The sequence below is a fragment of the Podarcis erhardii genome (assembly GCF_964252035.2).
Source record: "Podarcis erhardii genome assembly, chromosome: 9".
Taxonomy (NCBI): domain Eukaryota; kingdom Metazoa; phylum Chordata; class Lepidosauria; order Squamata; family Lacertidae; genus Podarcis; species Podarcis erhardii.
This window is the reverse complement of record NC_138512.1, coordinates 4,116,575-4,132,894: the sequence shown is the minus strand read 5'-3', so window position 1 is coordinate 4,132,894 and position 16,320 is coordinate 4,116,575. Positions and strand designations below refer to the sequence as shown.

At 48.1% G+C, this 16,320-nt stretch overlaps 1 protein-coding gene across 1 annotated transcript; it reads left to right on the top strand.

Annotated features, from left to right (window-relative positions):
* Positions 1-2,487: 2,487 nt before the first annotated feature.
* Positions 2,488-16,252, top strand: LOC309349977 (uncharacterized protein; the record flags this gene model as incomplete). Its single annotated transcript, XM_081876494.1, has 7 exons — positions 2,488-2,553; positions 2,870-2,965; positions 3,085-3,159; positions 3,483-3,632; positions 13,862-14,011; positions 15,105-15,328; positions 15,513-16,252. The coding sequence occupies 7 exons, from the start codon at positions 2,488-2,490 to the stop codon at positions 15,517-15,519; spliced, it is 768 nt and encodes a 255-aa protein (XP_081732620.1). The 3' UTR covers positions 15,520-16,252.
* Between the last annotated feature and the right edge of the window lie 68 nt (positions 16,253-16,320).

Sequence of the window (16,320 nt, the reverse complement as noted above, 5' to 3'; positions counted from 1 at the left end):
TGGGTTCCTGTCTCATTTTGGGCTGCTCTCGGACTTCCGGGTTGGCGCCTCCGGCAATGGCTGAATTCCTCTGATCGGGAGGCATTTGCCTCGTGGAAATCTGGGTCTGGCCGCCATGGCGAAGGCGGAGACCCACTAAAAATCACCGGCGGGTGAAGCCTGTGAACCTGGGATTCGGCTGGCACCTTTTGCGCCTCCCCCACTCGTGGGGAAACCCGGTTTCGGGGTTCCGGAGCAACGTGGGGTGAGTGTCACGGTGCTTCGAATTGACTGCTTCTTCCACTGAGCAAAGCCGCATAGCTGTTGCCGGAGAGCGCTGACGTTTTCCTGTGGACAATTTGATGTTAAAGCAACTACCCGTGAGTAGAGCGGAGAATTGGATTTTTAAACGTCTTAATTTGACACCGAAACGGGGAGGTTCAAAACAGGAAGTCCGCCTTCCCCTTTTGTAAATAGATCACAGCAAAGAGAGTGTAAGCTAAAGTCTTGGAAAGCCTATTGTACAGGACTAAATTTCCATCGGTAGAAAACATCAAACCCCCCTTGGAAGCAGGAGAAGAGGGGGGAAGTTTTGGATTGTGTGTGCCTGCAGGAGAGAGTGAAGAAAGTCAAAATACCACCGCTCCGAACCTGGAAACGGGCTGCTAGTAAGACTGACGTTTTTGGATTGGTCGTTGACAGTGAATAGAACATTCGCTGACAGCTAGCTAAATAAGAGAGATACATTGTTTCTATTCTCTCCGTCTGCTCTTAAAAAGGAGTAAAAGTAACTGAAAATTGAAACTAACTTTATTGTTTGAACTGTGCTTAAAAGGATTGATACAAATAGAAACTGTTTCCCTCTAGAGGAAGCCTTTGAAACTATGACAAGAGCTGAGCTGGGGGAATTTCCAGCTGCAAGATAAGGCTGTGAGACTTTGGGAATGACCTTGAATCGGTTAAGAATGTCGACAGAAGAGGCCTTAGTGGCTGTATTATGTAAGATAAAGGATTCATTGGAACAGCTTCACAAGAAGGTGGATTTTTGGGGACAAAAGGTGAATACCAATACAGAAACTATCCAGAAATTGACACAGGAATCTACTTTGACTTGGCAAACTGCGGAGAAGGCTAGGGAGAAAGCTGTTGCCGTTGAACCTAAAGTAACACAATTGGAGAGAGAAAGAGTCCCAGCCTCATACATGCAATTTGATGATCATAAGTTGATGCCTGTTATGATTGAATCTAAAGGAAAACAGACTTTGAGGATCAGAGCCCTGCCTGAACTGGAGAGGGAAGTTTTGATGGACTTTCTTACACAGGAATCTGCTGATTTTTGGGACCTGGAATTGGGCCAAGAAGAGACTAAAATTGTGAGGGTTTTCAGACTTTACCAGAAGAACTTAGAAGAACAACAGTCAAGAGTGGAAATTTTGAAAGACGTCCTGAAATACCTTTTGGATCTTAGGTTTAACTATGGAGATTTGGTTACCCTGTCGAGATGGAATAAAATTATCTTTAGGTGGGAGTTTCCCCAAGACCTACTCTTCAGCCTCAAAGGAAGGAAAACAAAAATAAGATCAGTAGAAGACAAAGTAAAGTTCTTGTATAAGTACGAAGAAGACCCGCAGAAGGGACTTGGAAAAGAGTTAAGAGCATCGGACAGAAGATCACCAGGTTGGTGGACTATATGGAATTGGCGGAATGGACTGGCAGAATCCGAGACCAGGGAGAAGAGACGGTGGAAGAAGATTGGAAAAAGTTTAAAGACTATTTATAGAAATAATGTAAAATTAATGAGTGTTTGAAAAATGTTGGAATGAAGTTATACGGCTTTAGTAGAAATGTTATAAGGAATTAAGTATAGATAGATTATTAGAGTATTAAAGGGAAAATAAGGTTAAAATATGTTAAGACAATTATATGACAGAAATAGAGGAAGATGGAAAGGATTTGCTGAAATAATTAACAGAAGTGGAATACAAAAAGGGAGGTGTGAGGAGGTCGATGAAACAAGGGAATGAAAGTTAAGATACTGGTATGGTAAGAAGTGTGTTTTAAAATGTTTTTGTTTGGTTATGTTTAGTTTATTGTGTTAGTGTTGTGTTGTGTATTGTTTATATATTGTATTGTATTGTTTTTTTTCTTCTTCTCTTCTTTTTCTTCTTCTTTGTAATGTTTAAAGCAATAAACATTTTGGGCTGCTCTCTTTCTCCTTTCTGCCTGCCACCACCACTGGGTCTCTGCCAGCAGTCAGCCATCGAGGAGGACATTTTCCATGAAAAGGAGGATGAAGGAAAAGGCGAGGAGGAGTCCACAAGACGGCTGGATCTCCTCAGTCCCGACTGGGTAAGTGGCCGTGGCCTAAGCGGTGATAGGCAGAAGGGGAGGGGGGCATATCAACCGCAGGATGAAACTGTTGTTTCAGTTAGGGGTGCCTTGAGTTTTAATGTTTGGCTTGGTTTTTTAATTGCTCGTTTTTTGCATCTTTCCTTGCAGGTTCCAAGTATGTCACCCTTTTCCAGTGTTTCCTCCCTGTCCTCCCTGGATTCCCTTTGGGACTCCCTCAATGAGGTACGTAGCAGACAGAGCAGGAGGGAAGCCCTGCTGAGCTGGGCAACCCTGAGGCTGGGGAGGAGGAGGAGGAGGAAGCCGGCCGGCCGGCTGGTCAGGCCACCTTCTGGACTGGTCAGGAGCAAGGGGGCAGGCAGGCAGGCAGGGGGCTGCTAAGGGTATGCTTGCTGCCCCACTTGTCCTGATGGACCAGCCCCCCATGGCGCCAGGGCTGTAGGGCTTCCCTGGCTAGCGACTTAGTGTGGGTTCCTGTCTCATTTTGGGCTGCTCTCTTTCTCCTTTCTCCCTGCCACCACCACTGGGTCTCTGCCAGCAGTCAGCCATCGAGGAGGACATTTCCCATGAAAAGGACAATGAAGGAAAAGGCGAGGAGGAGACCGCAAGACGGCTGGATCTCCTCAGTCCTGACTGGGTAAGTGGCCGTGGCCTAAGTGGCCGCAGGATGAAACTGTTGTTTCAGTTAGGGGTGCTTTGAGTTTTAATGTTTGGTTTGGTTTTTTAATTGCTCGTTTTTTGCATCTTTCCTTGCAGGTTCCAAGTATGTCACCATTTTCCAGTGTTTCCTCCCTGTCCTCCCTGGATTCCCTTTGGGACTCCCTCAATGAGGTACGTAGCAGACAGAGCAGGAGGGAAGCCCTGCTGAGCTGGGCAACCCTGAGGCCGGGGAGGAGGAGGAGGAGGAAGCCGGCCGGCCGGTCAGGCCACCTTCTGGACTGGTCAGGAGCAAGGGGGCAGGCAGGCAGGCAGGGGGCTGCTAAGGGTATGCTTGCTGCCCCACTCGTCCTGATGGACCAGCCCCCCCCCCCATGGCGCCAGGGCTGTAGGGCTTCCCTGGCTAGCGACTCAATGTGGGTTCCTCTCTCATTTTGGGCTGCTCTCTTTCTCCCCTCTCCCCACCACCACCTCTGGGGTCCTGTCTCTACCAGCAGTCAGCCTCTGAAGTGGCTATCAAGGAGGAAGAGCCACAAGAAGAATCAGGGAGCCCCCCAGAGGAGGACGGGGAGGACAAAGAGGACAGGGAGGACCTTGATTTGGCGTGCCCCCCACCTGGAGAACACCTGGAGGCAAGCGTAATTGAGGTCAGACGAAACATTCATTCATGACATTCAGATAGTTGTTTATTTCTTTGACATCTGGCGGGAGGGCATTCCACTGGGCGGGTGCCACTACCGAGAAGGCCCTCTGCCTGGTTCCCTGTAACTTGGCTTATCGCAGTGGGGAACCGCCAGAAGGCCCTCAGCGCTGGATCTCAGTGTCCGGGCAGAACGATGGGGGTGGAGATAATTCTCCTGGGTTGCTTTTCGTTTGGTATTTGTTTTGTAAGATAACTCTTTTGAATGCGTTTCCAGGTGGCTCCTGCCAAATGAAGTTAGTAATTGCAAAGTGGGTTTGGCGATAATAAAACCATGTTGGCACTTTGCAAAGCCGGTTCTCTCTGGGGTTTTCCTGCCTCCTATACCTTCCCCCCATCCGCTTGTTCTTGGTTTTGTGTCTCGTTCAGATCTCTCCAAGGCCGGCCACATGAGAACTTGGGAGAGGAGTGTTCCCTCCTGACTACAACCCTTTCATATAACGCCTCGCCCCCAAACAGAAAAGGAGGGATTATGACAGCCTGCCACCACACAGGCCCTTCTTCGTGTGGCACCTTCACAAACGGTCTGGAGGGCAGCAACACAAGAAGGGGCCTTTTCTGTGGTGGCTCCCACTTGGGGAATGCTCTCTCCAGGGAGGCTCATCTGGCACCTTCATTATGTATCTTTAGGTACCAAGCAAAGACGTTTCTCTAGAACAGAGCTTTCCAAACTGTGTGTCGCAGAACCTTTGTGCTCCTCCCAGGGCTGGAAAAGGGCTAGTTGAACTGAATCCCTATGTTGCGAAATGAGGCATGTCTCCAAAGTGTGTCACCAACATGGAAAGTTCTGCTCTAGAACCAGCCTTTGGCTAATTGAACAATGCATGGCCTTTTCAACATGCTTGTGGATTGGGAGGTTGGCTTATGACTTCGTTTTTGTTTTTAATACATATGTTGTGTTTTTATTTTGTATTTTTATCCTGTAAGCCGCCCTGAGAGCTTCAGGGTTTAATTAATCAACCAATTGATTGATTGATTTATTAAAGATTGTGGCATTTTCCCAGAATCTGGAGGTGAATTGTTTACTTTTCTCACAGGACTGCGAGGAAGAGAGGCCCCTGAAGACCCCCAGTTGCCTGGCTTCCATCATCTCCCGGATTCGCAAGATCTTCAGAAGAGCGCCGCCGCCAGCACCACCAGTGCCACCGGGGCAACCCAGTACAAGAGCCAGCAGCGGGGCGCAGGCAGAACGGAGGCCACTCTGCACGCGGCTCAGGCGCTGGATGCGGCAGCATCGCAGCTGTGTCCACCCCGAACCAAGGTGAGGAGGAGTTGGGAGACTTGCACTGATCCGCCCGGGGGGATTTTGTCAGCCCCCCCCAAGGGATGACACTCGGGGCAATACCCCCCCCCCCGCACCCCACCTTCCTCCGCCAGTGGTGGCTGGGGAAGTAGCACCTGGAGGCGCGCGAGTCCCTAAGGGACATTTCCTTTTTGTTGTCCTTGCACAGGTCTTAATCTTACGCCGGCGTCCCACACGGCCAGCCCCAGTCCTAGAGCCTGTCACCTTTTGAGATTATGGAGCCGAACAGAGAAGACAGCGGGCAAAGGGTGGATGGCGAAGGAGAAGTGCGAGAGAACGACAGCGCCACGCTGCCCACGCCCAAAGGAGGAGGAAGGAAAGGAGGAAAGCAAGCGAGCAAGAAGGGACAGCTAAAGAAAGAACTGAGAAAAGAGACAGCGAGACCTTCTGGGGGGTCAAAGAAACTACAATGAGAAGGAAACTGAGTTTCCTCCCCCCCCCCCAGCTTGCTGATGGTCCTGCAATGTTCTATTTACTTTTTATGTATAATTCTGTATTATATTGTTGAACTGTTTTCTTAGGTGATAAGCCTATAAAGGAGGGATTTAAGGGAGGGGGGAAGGTATTAAGGGAAGACTTTGAAAGGAAAGGCAGAAAATAAAAAGGGGTGGGAAGAAATAAGTGAGAGGGAACGTGTAAAGGGAAGATACAAAGCATTATATAATTTTTGATTATTGTTTAAAATAAAGAAATAAGTTGGGTTTTAAGCGATTCCAGTCTTTTAATAATTTCTTTTTGTTCCACCACTGGTAAATCTGCAAAGGAGGCAATGAGTTCGATCTCTTCTGGTGGTGTCAGGCCACTTTCCGGATGGTCATTGTCCTTTGCTAGGGGAGAGGAGGCTACATAGCTCTTCTCCTGGAGTAGAACACCCCCTCCGGTGACCACTGGTGGATCGGGTTTAGCAGATTTTGAGCCCTCTTTGGTTATTGCCTCCAACAGTAGGGGTTTAGGCGTAGAGTCTATAAAAGCTCTCGTTGGTACTATCCCACAGCGAAACAAAAATGCTTTCTTGCGTAGTATGATAGTGGGAATTTTTGTGGATTGGAACGCAAGCAGGACTCTCTGAGATTTATGATGATGGACAAGGGGGAGGACTGCACAGAGGTCAATTTGTGTTGCCTCCATATTTAAAAGCACCTTTAAGAGATCCTTGGCACCCCCCAGAGTTCTCCATCTTGGGTCCCCATTTTGTATAGTTAGGCTCACTTTCCTTGGTGTTAAGATCAAGGATTGATGACCTAATTGAAGGTTAAGGTTGTATTTAAATTTGTCAGTACGCTTGTTATTTAAGGACAAACTCCTCGTCCCCTTCCTCTCTTCAAGGGACTTAACACCGGCTGACGCTGGGGAAGTAGTAACTAGCTTTTGTTGGAGGCTGTGCAGCTGGGACGAAAGATCATCTAGTCTTTTGAATATACAGTGCAAGGTTTTGATTATTAAATGGGACTGTTCAAATGTCATATGATTGGCCGTGCCAAGGACCAGTTCCTCCTTCTGAGGAGAGACTACACTCTTACTGTTGGCCGCATCGCTTGTTGTTTGTGGAATTATTCGCTCTTCGTCTTTAAGTGCTGACGCGCAGTCAATCAGTGGGTTGAAACGGTTCTGCGTTTCTACCATGTAGGAACAATCCAGTAGATTACTCCCTTCTTTAAAGTGACATGGTTCGACCCTTATTTGCTTTGATCTCGGAAAGGGAGCGGGGACCATCTCCTCGGGATCTCTAAGACGTTTCCCATATCCCATGGTTCAGATATCGAGAAGAGGGGGGATAGTATTTCAACGTCAACTCAGGTGATAAATATTTCCTTCTAGCCAGCCAGCACTTGCAATGGGGGCATATTTCGCTGCCTGTTCATATGAAAGTCGGCGTCTTCACCCTCACCCTCACAGGCCGGCAATTTAGGTCTATTTAGATCTACAAGGAGACTACCAGTAAGCAACACAGACCATTCCTTTGAAGTCCTACTCCCACCAGGACTAAGACTAATATAAGATTCTTCTTCCAAGCTTCTCGCAGGGCCCACCGCAGTTCGGTCTCAGATGAAAGGGAAACTCTCAGATGAAAGGGAAACTCACAAAGGCCTCACCTTGAACAGGGGAGTTTCTCGTCATGCAGCTTCGAGCTTGGTCTGGATTCCGAACTCGGCTGCAGTAGAAGTTCACAGCAGGTTTGCTTCAGCTGTTAATCTTCCTTATCACTTAAAACAATTAGAGTAGAGAGCGGCGACACACGAACGGGAGTTCCCATAGGGCTTTCCGAGCAGTTTTTCTTAATATGTCTTTGGCTTAACTCAGCCTGCCTGCCAGTGAAGTGTTTCCCAGCAGCTGCAGAGATCCTTTTTTTGTAAAAATAATAAAAATGCTGATGAAGGTAATAAAAAAGCTGATAAAACTAGTAAAAACTAATATAAACTAATAAAAACCGCACAACTAACACAGAGCTCAAATCAATGCTTCTTCTAACGACGCCATCTTGGGAGACTCGTATTAAATTTATCTTAATTAGTGGTTGAGAGATTATCAGAATCCTGAAATTTGGGAAATCACATTTCGGACTCCATTGCCATTTTCTTTGAAGATTTATTAAGCAGGGAAGCAGGTAAACGGAGAAGAGGAAACAGAGTTCTGTGGCGCAAACCTCAGTTGTCCTGAACGAATTACGAAGAAAAAGATATTCTGGTCACCCCAATGGTCAGTGGGGGGTAGAAACTGTTACGATATGGATGCAATGCAGCTGCAAAGTGCTAGCTTGAAAAGTAAACATGATGGGAATGTTGGGACTGTCCGTGGGAAACAGAGGGACAGTCAACTCACAGTGCGAAGCACCGGAATTAGCTCAGAGTGTAATATGAGCTCTTCCGTTTATTCCTGTCCTGGAAGTACAGGAAGTGTTTTGTCTCTACACAGCTATAGTTTGAAGACAGCAGTCATGTTTTTTGTAACGCTGCAAAGACAGAAATAAAGGCATGTAAATACGTTTCTGTCTATCTCTTTCCCCTGCCAGGGGGCAGGAAAGAGGGGGGGGGGTGTTCTTCTCACGTTTGAGAAGAATCGCCGATCGAGACCTTGCCTGCGTCTGCTGGGGAATGCAGCCAGGGAGGTCAACAGGGAATCATGCCGGGTGCCTTGGAGAGTTGCCAGTTTCTCCTGATATGGGCTTGATTTCCCGACAGAAAGGACCCTGAAGAGGGATTCAAAGGCTGCATTCCAGAGATCCGTTTGAATTCATTCCATGAGTGCATCACATACCACAAATACTCCTAACTGTTCCTCTTTGTTGCACCTTCCTCTTTGTTGCATCCTCCTCGTCTCCCTCCTGCTTTCCTTTTGGTCCTCCTTCCTCTTCATCGGGCGCCCAAGGAAAGAGACCTGCCTTCTCCGACAAACGGCCTTCAGCATCATCTTCTCAGTTGCTGTTTCTTCTGTCTTGGCAAAGACCATCACGGTGGTGCTGGCCTTCCTGGCCACAAAGCCCGGGAACAGGCTGAGGAGATGGCTGGGCCAGAGTCTGGCCAACTCCATTGTCATCTCCTGTTCTGGGGGGCAAGTTCTCATCTGCACCATCTGGCTGGGCTCTTCTCCCCCATTCCCAGAGCCCGACATGCGCTCCCAGGTGGAAGAGATCATCCTGCAATGCAACGAAGGGTCTGTGGCCATGTTCTACGTTGCCCTCGGCTACCTGGGCTTCTTGGCTGCCACCTGCTTCACGGTGGCTTTCCTAGCCAGGAAGCTGCCTGGCTCCTTCAACGAAGCCAAGCTGATCACCTTCAGCATGCTGGTCTTCTGCAGTGTTTGGGTGTCTTTTGTGCCCACCTACCTGAGCACCAAGGGCAAGTACATGGTGGCCGTGCAGATCTTCTCTATGTTGGCCTCCAGCGCTGGGCTTCTGGGCTGCATCTTCCTTCCCAAGTGCTACATTATTGTGCTGAGGCCTGATCTGAACACAAAGGAGCACCTGACAACAAGGAATTAAGGGGACATCTGATTCCTAAAATAGTCCATGTTCATGATGTCCAGAAGTGCCTAAAGGAAACACAGCTACTCACCCATGCTGTTTATTCTCCATCTCTGAAAGAGATTGTGTTCCTTCTTAGCCTGGATTTTAGGAAGTCCTGTTGACATGAACACTAAGATGGGAGGAAATGATTTGCTCCCTTGCTTTGCCAAGGACTACAATGAGTCCTGGTCTACTGCCCTTAGTTTGTAAACTATTATCTTTTAATAATTTTGTGTTTTGGAAACTTATATTTATCTCACAACAAGATAGTTTAGAGGGAGAGGAGTTAGGTTTTTGAGTCTGTTTGCTTTGTCATGACTACCTATTAACCATATCAATTCTAATATTCCACAATACTGTTTGGTTATGCCAGTTCTATGTATTCAATTTTCTATGCTCCATTTCCCGCATTTATGCACTATCATTCATAAGCTCACTTCACATCATTTCGTTCTCCTAAGCTTTGTATATCAATACACTGAGAAATTCATTTAAGACATCTTCCGTAGTCTGTTGGTTTAATTTCTGTATCGTGTAAGCTCTGCTCCCTGTTCCAAAGAGTAGCAACTGACCTTAGCCAAGCCGTGACTGGGATCCAGTGAATTTTATTGCACTGGCCAGGGTTAGGGATCGGGTTAGGGGCGGGCGAGGCAGGCGAGGCAGGCGCCAATCTGGGTGAGTCATTGTGAAAGGAGGCGGGGAGGGCGTTCCACAGGGCAGGCGCCACCACCGAGAAGCCCCTCTGCCTGCTTCCCAGTTTGTGGCACAGGTCATCATCCGATGAATTTAGAGCTTCATTTATTTCTGTCTTTATATTTAATGAAATTATGCATTTTTTGCAGAGTGCAAATCCCCCAGGGGCCCCTCTCTCTCCCGGGCTCACCTGGGGGCCCCGTCCCTCCCAGCCTCTCTGGCCTCTGAGGGCGTGCAGAGTGCAGGATCCACCCCCCAGGGGCCCCTCTCTCTCCCGGGCTCACCTGGGGGCCCCGTCCCTCCCAGCCTCTCCGGCCTCTGAGGGCGTTCAGAGTGCAACCCCCCGAGGGGCCCGTCCCTGCCAGCCTCTCTGGCCTCTGAGGGCGTGCAGAGTGCAGGATCCACCCCCCAGGGGCCCCTCTCTCTGTATAACCAAATAATTCAATCTCAAAGAGTCTTATGTTTGGCTTCGCTTATTAGCTTCATGGATAAATTAACCTCTATTAGGTTTCATTTCATTTCCCTCAGGTCCTTCTTCCCAGCATGCTTTGCTGCCCCATCTTCTCACAAACAAAGATCCTGTGTCCTATAATTGAAATTTACTCATTTTCCAATGTATAACTAAATAAATTAATCCCAAATTGTCTTTGGTTAGGTTTCACTTATTAGCTTTATTGGTAAATTATCCCTTATTAGGTTTCATTTCCCTCAGGTCCTTCTTCCCAGCATGCTTTGCTGCCCCTTCTTCTCCAAACAAGGATCCTGTTTCCTATAATTGAAATTTACCCATTTTCCAATGTTTAACTGAATAAATACATCTGAAAGTGTCTTTCGTTAGGTTTCACTTATTAGCTTTATTGATAAATTGTCCTTTATTAGGTTTCATTTCCCTCACGTCCTTCTTCCCAGCATGCTTTGCTACCCCTTCTTCTCACAAACATGGATCCAGCTTCCTATACTTGAAATTTACCCATTTTCCAACATATAACTGAATAAATAAATCCCAAGGTGTCTTTTGTTAGGTTTCGCTTATTAGCTTTATTGGTAAATTATCCTTTGTTAGGTTTGATTTCATTTCCCTCATGTCCTTCTTCCCAGCATGCTTTGCTGCCCCTTCTTCTCCAAACAAGGATCCTGTTTCCTATCATTTTCTTTTTCTCTAGGCGTATTTGGATTCTTCCATTTAAACTTGATGGAGGGGCAGAGCGATGGAAAAAGAGAGGCGGCTTTTCCTCCCAGCCTTTCCCTCGCCCTTCCCAGGCTGCCCTGCGCAACCTTCCTCCTGGCCTGCTCATCAACTCAGAAGAACCAATTCTTCGACTACTCAACCCACCTAACCCAGGAAGCCTCCCAGAGACCTCGTCCTTTTCCTCCTTCCCTTGGAGGCACCTAGAAGGGCTTCCCCCTTTTCCCGACGTCCCGCGGCTCCGGCGCCCTGGACAACAGAGGCCAAAATGGCCTGGGCCACCCGCCAGTTGTTTGACCTGCAATTTAGAGCTCCCCAAATGCTTGAAATGCATGTTGTGGCTGTGATTTGGAGAGTGCTTTGAATATTCTGTTGGGAGCCGCCCAGAGTGGCCAGGGAAAGCAATATTAGGATGATGATGATGATGATTATGATTATGATTATGATTATGATTATTATTATTATTATCTCATCGCCTTGATTGCAATGAAACCTAAAGCAGACCCATTGAAATGCAATTATTAACTTGGTTTCGGGTTTACACCAACCATTCTTCTTTTCCCAATAACCCTGAGATGTTTTTAATTGTTTTTAAACCGGGATCTTTCATGAGGAAGGGTGGCATATAAATCAAATAAAGGAGAAGAAATTTAGAGTATTGAGTAAATTTAGTTATAAAAATATTAATTTAGTACCGTATTGGCCCGAATATAAGCCGCACCTTTAAAATTCAAGGGGGAGGAAAGAAGACTATACCCAAATATAAGATGCTCCCTTCAAATTCGGCAGGCACTCACACCTGTTCCATTTTACCGTATGTCTGTTCCGGCAGCGATATTGTAAAAGCGAGCTTTTGTAAGGTCGTGAATTTAAAGTTTATCTTCAGAAACAATGTTAAATTAAGGAATGTTAGAAAGATGTTGGGGGAAAAAATTATGTGATTCTAGCAGAAAAGATATAAAGGATTAAGTAAAAATGAATTGCTGAAAGAAGAGATTGCAAAATTATACTATATTAAGATAAATTATTAAGTTAAAAACAAAGTTGGAAAGGATTTGCTGAAATATTTAATTGAATTAGAATACAAAAAAGGGAGGTGTGAGGAGGTCAAGGAAGTAAGTGAATGTAAATAAGTGATGTAAAGGTTTGACTTGTCTCTTTTTTTTCTTTTTTTTGATGATGTTTGCTTTTTTATGTATTGTTATCTATATTTTTCTCTTTTTGTTTTCTGTAACCTTTAAAATCTTAATAAAAATATATTTAAAAAAATACGGTAATGTACTATGACAAAGACTATGGCTTTCAGTTTACAGAGCACTCTGATATGAGTGTTCATTAAATCTAGTTTAATGATGATGATGATGATGATGATGATGAAAAGGTGTTGCAATGGAGGAGTGCAGGGAGAAGAAAACTCCTGGCACGCATTCTTTCTTGCTACAGAATTAAAAGATTTCTCTCCTTTTCTCCTTCTTTTTCTCTTGGGTGGGGTGTTCAGCGGTCGCCCTCAGGGGAAACAGGGTCACCCCCCCCCCCGGAGGAAATGGACGGATCAGAACCTGGCTGTGACATCGGCTCAGAATCCCAACCTCACTTTGCAGTTGAGGCCATGGGTGCCTTATCTTGTATTAGACACCGAAAAGGCTGAAAAAGCAAAGTCTGAAGACTGATGTCTAGGGAAATGGTGAGGGGACCAGCAGGAAACTGCTAAGGGAGTTTGGATTCTGTTGCAGTTGCAGAGAAAGGAGGGTGGGGGATTGGGGGCCGCCCCAGGTGTCGTCACTGAGGGGGGTGGTAAAAGGACAAAAAGCCGAGTTTAAAATAAAAATAAAAATTGGGCTCACCAAACCTTTTAGTTGAGTCAAAAAACGCGGCTGGCACTGGGCGCCACACCGTGGGGCTGGCACTTACCGGGGGGGGGGGGGGCTGCAGAGTGCCTGATCCACGCATCTCTCCTGGGGGTGACATGGTGGCGTGGGCCCCTGCAGGCTGGGCGCTGCCTGAAACGGCAGCGTGGGGCTTGCGTCTGCCCCCTGCCTCTCCCTCAGCCGCCCTACAGCTGAGGGGGAGAGGGCAGAGAGGCTCCAGGTAGCGCCCCCCGCCTGCAGGACCCCCGCGTTGAACTGGGCACCCGAGCGGCTGGCTATGCCGCTGTTCTGTTGTTTCAGTTATGGGTTCCTTGAGAGTTAATGTGCTGTGCTTGCTGCCCCACTCGTCCTGATGGGCCAGCTCCCCATGGCGCCAGGGCTGTAGGGCTTCCCTGGCTAGCGACTCAATGTGGGCAGGAGAGTTTGCCTTCTGGGTTCCTGTCTCATTTTGGGCTGCTCTCTTTCTCCTTTCTCCCTGCCACCACCACTGGGTCTCTGCCAGCAGTCAGCCATCGAGGAGGACATTTCCCATGAAAAGGACAATGAAGGAAAAGGCGAGGAGGAGACCGCAAGACGGCTGGATCTCCTCAGTCCTGACTGGGTAAGTGGCCGTGGCCTAAGTGGCCGCAGGATGAAACTGTTGTTTCAGTTAGGGGTGCTTTGAGTTTTAATGTTTGGTTTGGTTTTTTAATTGCTCGTTTTTTGCATCTTTCCTTGCAGGTTCCAAGTATGTCACCATTTTCCAGTGTTTCCTCCCTGTCCTCCCTGGATTCCCTTTGGGACTCCCTCAATGAGGTACGTAGCAGACAGAGCAGGAGGGAAGCCCTGCTGAGCTGGGCAACCCTGAGGCCGGGGAGGAGGAGGAGGAGGAAGCCGGCCGGCCGGTCAGGCCACCTTCTGGACTGGTCGTGAGCAAGGGGGCAGGCAGGCAGGCAGGCAGGGGGCTGCTAAGGGTATGCTTGCTGCCCCACTTGTCCTGATGGACCAGCCCCCCCCCCCCATGGCGCCAGGGCTGTAGGGCTTCCCTGGCTAGCGACTCAATGTGGGTTCCTCTCTCATTTTGGGCTGCTCTCTTTCTCCCCTCTCCCCACCACCACCTCTGGGGTCCTGTCTCTACCAGCAGTCAGCCTCTGAAGTGGCTATCAAGGAGGAAGAGCCACAAGAAGAATCAGGGAGCCCCCCAGAGGAGGACGGGGAGGACAAAGAGGACAGGGAGGACCTTGATTTGGCGTGCCCCCCACCTGAAGAACACCTGGAAGCAAGCGTAATTGAGGTCAGACGAAACATTCATTCATGACATATGAAAAGCTTCCCTGAACAGGGCTGTCTTCAGATGTCTTCTAAAAGTCAGATAGTTGTTTATTTCTTTGACATCTGGCGGGAGGGCATTCCACTGGGCGGGTGCCACTACCGAGAAGGCCCTCTGCCTGGTTCTCTGTAACTTCACTTATCGCAGTGGGGAACCGCCAGAAGGCCCTCTTGGGTTGCTTTTGGTTTGGAATTGGTTTTGTTAAGATATCTCTTTTGAATGGGATTCCAGGTGGCTCCTGCCAAAGGAAGTTATTAATTGCAAAGTGGGTTTGGCGATAATAAAACCATGTTGGCACTTTGCAAAGCCGGTTCTCTCTGGGGTTTTCCTGCCTCCTATACCTTCCCCCCATCTGCTTGTTCTTGGTTTTGTGTCTCGTTCAGATCTCTCCAAGGCCGGCCACATGAGAACTTGGGAGAGGAGTGTTCCCTCCTGACTACAACCCTTTCATATAACGCCTCGCCCCCAAACAGAAAAGGAGGGATTCTGACAGCCTGCCACCACACAGGCCTTTCTTCGTGTGGCACCTTCACAAACGGTCTGGAGGGCAGCAACACAAGAAGGGGCTTTTTCCGTGGTGGCTCCCACTTGCGGAATGCTCATCTGGCGCTTTCTTTATGTATCTTTAGGTACCAAGCAAAGACGTTTCTCTAGAACAGAGCTTTCCAAACTGTGTGCTCCTCCCAGGGCTGGAAAAGGGCTAGTTGAACTGAATCCCTGTCTTGCGAAATGAGGCATGTCTCCAAAGTGTGTCACCAACATGGAAAGTTCTGCGCTAGAACCAGCCTTTGGCTAACTGAACAATGCATGGCCTTTTCAACATGCTTGTGGATTGGGAGGTTGGCTTATGACTTCGTTTTTGTTTTTAATACATATGTTGTGTTTTTATTTTGTATTTTTATGCTGTAAGCCACCCTGAGAGCTTCAGATGAAGGACGGCATATGGATTTAATCAATCAACTGTTTGTTTGTTTGTTTGTTTGTTTGTTTGTTTGTTTGATTAATGATTGTGGCATTTTCCCAGAATCTGGAGGTGAATTGTTTACTTTTCTCACAGGACTGCGAGGAAGAGAGGCCCCCGAAGACCCCCAATTGCCTGGCTTCCATCATCTCCCGGATTCACAAGATCTTCAGAAGAGCGCCGCCGCCAGCACCACCAGTGCCACCGGGGCAACCCAGTACAAGAGCCAGCAGCGGGGCGCAGGCAGAACGGAGGCCACTCTGCACGCGGCTCAGGCGCTGGATGCGGCAGCATCGCAGCTGTGTCCACCCCGAACCAAGGTGAGGAGGAGTTGGGAGACTTGCACCGATCCGCCCGGGGGGATTTTGCCACCCCCCTGGGATGACACTTGGGGCAATACCCCCCCCCCCACCCCACCTTCTTCCGCCAGTGGTGGCAGGGGAAGTAGCACCTGGAGGAGCCCGAGTCCCTAAGGGACATTTTCTTTTTGTTGTCCTTGCACAGGTCTTAATCCTTGTAGTCCAAATTGGAGCCAGCCCCAATCCTAGAGCCTGTCACCTTTTGTGATGGTGGAGCAGAACGGAGAAGATAGCGGGCAAATAGTGGACGGGGAAGGAGAAGTGCAAGAGAACGACAGCGTCTGCGGTGGCGGAGGAGAAGGAGAAGGCAGGACTGAGAGGGGAACGATCCTGGAAAGTGGCTTGAAAAGAAAGGGCAATATGGTGTAGAAAAACTGCTAGCTCATGCTGCCCACGCCCAAGGGAGGAGGAAGAAAAGGAGGAAAGAAAGCGAGCAAGAAGGGACAGCTAAAGAAAGAACTGAGAAAAGAGACAGTGAGACCTTCTGGGGGTCAAAGAAATTACAATAAGAAGGAAACTGAGAGTTTTTAGGTTGCGCTCCGCGGCAACCTGGAAGTAACAAAACGCATGACTTCCGGGTTTTGCCATTCGCGCACGCGCAAACGTTCAAAATGACGTCACGCGCATGCGTGGAAGCAGTGAATCACGACCAGCACACGTGCAGACGTGGATTGCGTTCGCTTCAGGATGCGAACGGGGCTCTGGAACGGATCCTGTTCGCATCCAGAGGTACCACTGTATACTAATGGGAGACTTAAATGGAGTTACATCATTAGAGGTGGGAGTTATTTGCCCAATCAAGTGGGGCATGGACTTTATGAAACAGATCAAACAAACAAATAAATAAATATTGATTAAAAAATAAATAAAACTGCTAGAATGCTAGCCTGGCTTGTGCGCAGACAATTTGCTTATGAGTAGAGAAGTTTCTGCTCAAAGACGGGGAGCAAGTT